Source organism: Pleuronectes platessa, chromosome 2 (genome assembly GCF_947347685.1).
Source record: "Pleuronectes platessa chromosome 2, fPlePla1.1, whole genome shotgun sequence".
Lineage (NCBI taxonomy): Eukaryota > Metazoa > Chordata > Actinopteri > Pleuronectiformes > Pleuronectidae > Pleuronectes > Pleuronectes platessa.
In genome coordinates, this window is record NC_070627.1 from 1,453,443 (window position 1) to 1,461,091 (window position 7,649).

The 7,649-nt window shown below is 47.3% G+C and overlaps 1 protein-coding gene across 1 annotated transcript in view; it reads right to left on the reverse strand.

The window, feature by feature from the left end:
• Positions 1-93: 93 nt before the first annotated feature.
• The window catches only part of LOC128457435 (dedicator of cytokinesis protein 3-like), a 59,273-nt gene continuing 51,717 nt past the window's right edge, over positions 94-7,649 (reverse strand). Inside the window, 1 exon segment of the mRNA XM_053442120.1 lies at positions 94-2,907. Within this exon segment, the coding sequence (XP_053298095.1) occupies positions 2,263-2,907 (645 nt within the window). The 3' untranslated portion in view covers positions 94-2,262.

Below are 7,649 nucleotides of genomic sequence, written 5' to 3' on the forward strand. Positions count from 1 at the left end.
TGGTCTCTCTCTCTCTCTCTCACTCTCACATGTGAAATGAAGACGGGCAGAGTCGTCACCGAGTCAATAAAACACAGTTTAATGTCAATCATGATCCACAACACATCAGTTTGGTTAGTGAGGAGGAAAGAAAACAGTATTTACATCTACCATGGTTCACAGTTCAGTACCATGCTAACACAATAAAGACTTTTATATACAGGAAACACTCGTGAGCATCATCGTACAAAGGGATTCTATCGTAGCAACTATCTGGATTTGATGCAGAACACACAAAGAAACAAACCTTCCTCAGCTGCCCTGAAATAATCAGAAGAATTAGAGAAAAGGAACTTGTACGTTTTGCTGTCGTCTAAGTTTAAAAACTGTTTTACATCAGAAAGGACAAGACTCTGACGTCTACGTGTTTACAATGTTTGCCCTTGATGATCGGTATAAATACTCTGTGTATATTTACATCAACCAGCCTCGTCCACTCGCACGTATAAAACTGTTCTCTGGACATTATTTGAAATGGGCCTTTGCATAGTTTATCATCAATGCAGAAGCTGGAACTTTAATTTCAGGTCAGAATAGGAACCCCCACTGAGGAGGTTATGTTTTCACCCCCTGTTCGATAATGAGCTCCGACCTTTTTCAATATTTCCGTTGTTTCCTCAGAGAATAATTCACGGATCTTGATGAAAACCATCAGATGTTTACAGGACTGATATTAACGAGTGTGTGTGATTGAGTGCAGATCCAGAACCATCAGGATCTGGTGGATTTAACTGGTTTCCTCAGGGGCCTGTTGGGTCGGGGGGAGACTCAAGCTCTGCTGAGTCATGATCTATTTCTGCACTTTGTTATAGCTCCACATTTACAAGTAAAATCAGATTATTAATTATACAAAAATTATACAAAAAGGTTACGAGAGGGGCAAAGGGTTTATTATTCGTTAAGATAAAACTTTATTGATATGAAGGAAAATTGACAAGTTTCTCAATATAAAATATCCCAAAGACTAAAGTGATAAATAAAAACTTTGTGTTTATTTATGTTTCTAAATGTGGACAGTTGTTTCTGTTTTCACTATTTCCTCCGGCCCCGACTCATTTAGATCTTTAAAGAAGTTAAACATTTAGATTTTACCTCCAGTTGTTCTTGTGGTAATTGATGAATTTGTTTTTAAATTAAATGATATTTTCAGTTTTGATCCCTGAGGCTTTTACTTCTGTAAATTTAGAATATTTAGTGTAAATAAAGTTTCCTATTTGTGTTAATTTCCTGTACTCGGCCTCGATGAGGTGAACAGGTCCTCGTAGCTTCAGGTTGAAGTGAGAACATGAAAACACAGAATGTCAGTGAAGGTTTTTCAACTTCAAAGAAAAAGCAGAGAAGTGCTCTGAGGATCTGAACTGGTGGAAAAAAGGTTTTACATTTTTAAAACAAAAGCAAACAACGCATCATCCTTCACAGTATCTTTACACTTCATCACAGCCATTTAATATCCCCCCCCCCCACACACACACACCTCTGTGTATTCACTCACTCTCTGTTCGATCTTCCATTGAATAAACATGCATAAAAAAAAAAACTGTATATAGTTTATAAATGTACAGTCATTCATTTCATAAAAACTGGCAAAAAGTGTATATTTCTCAGAGTCAATTTTCTCTATAAACGTCATCAGCCTGATCGTTTGCACACATTTACATCGTCAGCTGAAAAACAAAAATTCCTTTTCTGACGTCACAACCTGAAATGAAATGATTTCTTCACCTCCTCTCTGCTGTGAACACGTCAGGAGTCATCGCCCAGCAGCTACTAAACCACTCTGGAAGCCATTTAACTTGCATATTTCACCTTCAATCAAAAGGATTCAATATAAATTATTATTCATATACTTTGATATACTGTTTTACATGTATCTACACACTTTAATGCTTCTTTTGGAAAATATAAAAACCTCTCGGCTCCGACAGGACGTCATCATCGTTAAGATATTGTGCCAGATAAAAAGAGACCGAAGGAAATGAAGACTTTCATCTAGGGAATCAAAACCTCGACATGTCGTTGGGCTTGTTGTTGATGTTCCTCATTATTACTTTCTGATTTAACCTCTTTGACCTTCAGTGTTTGTTCTGGTTCCTGGAGAAGGTCGGGACAGGTTCCCTCAGGTCTCAGTTTGGTTCTCACGTCTTTCTCCTTCTTGTCTTTCTCTCTGAAAATAGTTTCTATTCTGTTTGTTCTCCAAGTTTCATCAACTCTTCCGCCGACGTCTCACTCCTCGCTGATGCCGTGCTCCCACGCCACTTTAGCTTGCTCGTCCTTGGTGGCAGCGATGATGGGCTGGGAGATCTTGCGTGGCATGGGCCGTGGGGCGGGAGGAGACGCAGACTGGGCGTCTTCTTCCGGGATACATCCCTCTCGGAGGTAGGGCTTGGGCGGCAGGGCGGGAGGAGGCTCGTGGAGCTGGTAGAGAGGCGGGTGGTGGGGGAGGTAGTGGGGGTGGAAGTGGTGGTGGTAGTGGTGTTGGTGGTGTGGCAGCCCGTCATGCTGCAGTGGTTGTGGAGCGCCGGTGGAGGTGGAACCCTGAGCCGGGGTGACGCCTCCTGGGGCGGACTGGCTGCGGCAGGGCAGGAGTTTCCCTCCGTCCAGGACCTCGGGCTCGGAGACGCTGTACCTGACGGGCTGGTACAGAGAGTCCAGGTCCTCCTGGTCCGTGGTCCAGGCCTGGCTGCTGGGGACGGACTCCAGGGTGTCTGTGCGGCTGGCCGGGGCGTCGGAGGAGGAGGCGGGGCCACCGAAGTTACTCTCACTGAGGGAGGAGACCCCGGAGCTGGCGCTGCCTGATAAGGTGGAGCTACTGCCATCCAGGATGGACTGTGGACTGGTGGGCGAGGCAGGTATAGGGTGCAGGGGAGACTGGAGAGAGAGAGACAGTCAGGACATGGACATGATGGAGGTACACAGTCACTTGGATAGATCATGACCTGGACGACTGAGATGCTGGGATCAAATTTGAAAACACAAAAACTGAAACACAGAATACGATGTGGACATGATCCACACTGACTCATCGTGAGGAGCCGGGTCATTGAGAAGGAAAAGGTTTATCTGATGCTTTTTTTAACAAAAGGGTTTAAATTTGGTCTAAATCTCAAACTCAACTCAAACACAGAACATGATACTGTTGAATCTCTCTCTCTCTCTCTCTCTCTCTCTCTCTCTCTCTCTCTCTCTCTCTCTCTCTCTCTCTCTCTCTCTCTCTGCTCACACAGATGTCTCAACATTAAAAAAAAAAGAACAGTACAACACATAAACCTTGTTTCTGTAGCGGTGTTTATAAATAAGTTGCAGAGGAAGAGGACGATAAGAAGAAGGAGAAGTGAAAGTCAAATAACGTCGTGGTGTTGGTATTAGAATCAAAGATCAGGACGAGGACACGAACGCTCAAAACTAAACAGAAGTGGGAAATGGATATAAACCAGAAGGACATAAAGAAAAGGAGTGAAGGGAGATTTCTTTCACTGATGACCTCTGATGACCTCTGATGACCTCTGATGACCTCTGCCAAGGACGTTTGTTTTTCAGCAGCACTAAACCAGCTCTACCGGACAGATTCCCATGAGACTTGGCTGAAGGATGAGATTTGGGTGAAGAACTCACTTGCGTATCCAGATTTTTTGTTTGACACTTTGAGGTGTGAGCTCGACCACTTCCTGCTTCTGTTACTCTGACACACAGGAACTAAACAACACAACTTCCTCTCAACTCCACATCTGAGATCATTGAAGGAATTCTGCTCAGAAAGTCTTTCACAGGATGGATTCATCTGCAGTTTGATTTGAGATCAAACGTCTTTGTGCAGCAGCAGAAGGAAACAACGGCCGTGAAGTTTCCCAATGCTGGCACAAACGCACAAAAAATGGACACAAAGAAATACATATTTTTTGGGGAGTGCACACGGACACAAGGACAGACAGACAAGCATCCAGACCGACAGCAGGAGTGAGGAAGAGGAGGAGGAGGAGGAGGAGGAGGGTACCTTTCTTAAGGAGCGCGCGGGGAGAGCTGGAGGGAGGTCGCTGACCTGGTGGTGGAAAGCGTCAAAGTGCATCGACAGGTGTTGCCCTACAGGGGGGGACACAGCAGGACGGACTGAGAGAGAGGCACGCTCACACAGCTCAGACCAGAGAGGAAGAGGAGGAGGAAGAGGAGGGAGAGAGCGGGAGGAGAGAGAGAGAGAGAGGGAGGAAGAAGGCTACAGAAGGAGGACTAAAGAGGAGGAGTCAGAGCAGAGCAGAGCAGAGGTGGAGGAGTGTGTGTGTGTGGGGGGGGGGGGGGGAGCACTCAACCAATCAGGAGACAGTCTCAGCTGTCAATCATGACGTCTCTGTTTTCATATCATCAAATAACTGATTCAAACCAAACTGATCAGAAACAGGTGAACAAACATCAGAGAGAAGAACGAGTGGAAACGACAGAAACATCTTCACAAACATTTATCTAACGTCTACTTCTGGTTCCTGTCGTCCATCTTTAAATCTGAGTGAAACACAAAGTGTGTCCGTCTGTGACCGAGTCGTCCCTCTGAACGGAACGCTGGACATTACCCATGATCCTCTGCTTCACACTCAAACATCAGACTCACTTTAATCAAACCGATGGTTTGAGATAATGAAACCTACAGGATTACAGAAACACACAGCAACAAACAGCAACACAGCCTCACACACACACACACACACACACACACACACACACACACACACACACATACGTTAAAGCTTGGGTTGGTAATCCTGGAAAAGGAAGGCTACACTTTTAAATCCCACCCCCTCCTATTGGGCCTGTCGTCAAGCTCCGCCCCTGAAAACACACGATGGTACGCTAACCTCTGACCTTTAGCTGATAAGTGACGGACAGGTTCACCGGCCAATCCTTTGCTTCCCTCGTGTTTATTACAGTCCACTTTTTGCCCTTCTCCTCCAGAAGACTTTATTTATTACTGGTTCTCACCAAATGTGAGTGGATCTTACCAAATAACAAACAACACAAACAACACAATCAACACAAACAACACAAACAACATGCACATCCAAAACAGAGGAGTTTACCTGCAGTCGGGTCAGAGGAACGGCCAAACTCACAAGTCCATGCATGTAACACGCACACACACACACACACGCACACACACACACGCACACACACACACACTAGTGTCGTACCATGAGGCAGGTTGCGGGGGGGAACAGGAGGTGCGATGACGGTGCCAGCGTGGGCAGAGAGGAAGGGGAGAGCATCTCTGCTTCCACTGTCCAGACTCCAACTACTGGGGGTGGTGAGCACTGAGGAGAGAGGACAAGAAGGTGGAGAGGGAAGGAGAGAGAGAAAGGAGGTGAAGAAGATAAGTGTTTTCTTTCTTTTGAATGGAATCTTGTGCTGGTGTGATTGACAGCTGGAGCTCGAACCTTTCTCAGCCACCGAGAGGTTGGGGTCGCTGCAGGGTTTACACGGACCAATCACCTGATGGAAGAGCGCCCGCTGGAAGTTCGCTGGCTGGAGAGAGAGAGAGAGAGAGAGAGAGAGAGAGAGAGAGAGAGAGAGCGAGAGAACCAGCCAATCAGTGAAGTTTCCATCTACAATCATTTGTTCTCCAGACTCATATGACCTCCCTGTGACCTTTCAGCTTTTGATGGCCTGACTTTTGAATTTAATGTTTGTTTAAAGCTGCAGCTTCTCTTCTGTTAATCACATATCACACTTGAATCCATCTTTGTTGTGTGGACACGTGTGCGTCCGACCGATGGATCAAGTGTAAACACATCATGTTTAGTGTGACCCTTCCACTTCCTGTCATGAGGAGCTGCTGGGTCAGTACCTGGCCGTTCTCTGTGATGTTGGTGTACATGGCGCTGCTCGGCCGCTCCCTGTGCGGCGGCAGCAGCATCAGCATCTCCCTGTTGTGTCTGTACTTGTCCGGCAGAGAAGGAGAACCCACTGCAGGAGGACACACAGGGGGGAGGAGTCAACACAAACATACAAGTGTCTGACAAACTGAAATGAGTTCTCCAACTCATCAAGCATTCCTCCACGCGGTGCTCGTGGGCGGCACTGAGGCACAGCGGGCTGCTCACCTCTGATGGTGGAGGGGGCGGAGTGTATCAGCTGAGAGGGCGCAGAGTGGGTGGAGCTAAGGCTAGAGGAGGAGGGGCTTGCCTGAGATGGAGAAACACAGATTAATTAAGTGAAAAGAGGGATACGCTGTGTGTCACAGTTCACCTCCATACAGTATGATTTCTATTAATCTCATCTTCATTTCTTATTTGTTCAATATAAAACAAAGTAAATGAAAGTTATTCTTCATGATGTCACCTCCAGTAATGTTGCATTCACAATAATATGAGATCACTGTGACCTTTGACCTTAACTGAACTCTAATCAGTCTGTGAGTCCAAGTTAAACATGTGCGCCATCTTTAAAAGTTTTTCTTTAGAGGCAGAAACAGGTTTTCTTCAAGGTCACCGTGACCTTTGACCCATGAATTTCCATCTGTTCAATCCAAGAGGCCTCTGACAGAGCAGCCATGGACTCACCTGCATTCGGTAGAAGTCCTCCGGGTGCTCCACCACCATCCCATCAGCCAGGATCAGCAGGTTCCCAACGTTCCCCATCTCACTGGAGGTGTGGGAGGAGAGAGAGGAGGAGGAGTTGCGCACTGGAGTCAAAACAGCTATGGGGCTGGGAGGGTGCAACCAAGGAGAGACGGGGAAGTGGGAGGAGGAGAGGAAGGAGAGAGGAGGAGAGGAAGGGGGGAGAAGAGGGAGAAGAAGAGGGAAGAGGGAGAAGAGGAGAGGAAGGAGGGAGGAAGGAGGGACGAGGAGAGGGAAGAGGAGAGGAAGAAGAGGAGAGGAGAGGAAGGAGGGAGAAGAGGAGGAAGAGAGGAAAGAGGGAGAAGAGGAGAGGAAGGAGGGAGAAGAGCAGGAGGGAGAAGAGGAGGGAAGAGGAAGGAGGGAGAAGAGGAGGGGAAGGAGGAAGGAGGGAGAAGAGGAGGGAAGAGGAAGGAGGGAGAATAGGAGGGAAGAGGTAAGAGGAGAGGAGAGGAAAAAGGGAAAAGAGGAGAGGAAGGAGGGAGAAGAGGAGGGAAGAGGAAGGAGGGAGAAGAGGAGGGGAAGGAGGGAGGGAGAAGAGGAGGGGAAGGAGGGAGGAGGCAGAAGAGGAGGGAAGAGGAAGGAGGGAGGAGAAGAAGGGCCAAGCAAGGAGCCGTGCAGAGTGCATTCAAAAAGAAAACACAAAACAGCAACACAACATGCGTTTTGGTGATTTGTTGGGAGGGAGAGAGACGCAGGGCGACATGATGGGAAGAGGAAGAGAGAAAATGGAAGAATTTCAGAACATGTGATGATTCCAGTCCACGGTAGAAGACACAGAGATGAAGTGAGGAAGAGGAGGAGGAGGAGGAGGTGAAGGTCAGTGTGTTAAAGAAGCAGAGGTCGTCACTGAGATGGAACCAGCGTCACAAAGAGACATGAAGAGAGAAAGTGTGTGAACGTGTGACACTGTGAGCGGATGAGTAGAAAGCAGTGTGTGTGTGTGGGGGGGGGGGGGGGGGGGCTGACCTGTGCCGGTGCATGAGCTTGAAGCTCTCGGGGCTCAGGGGGCTG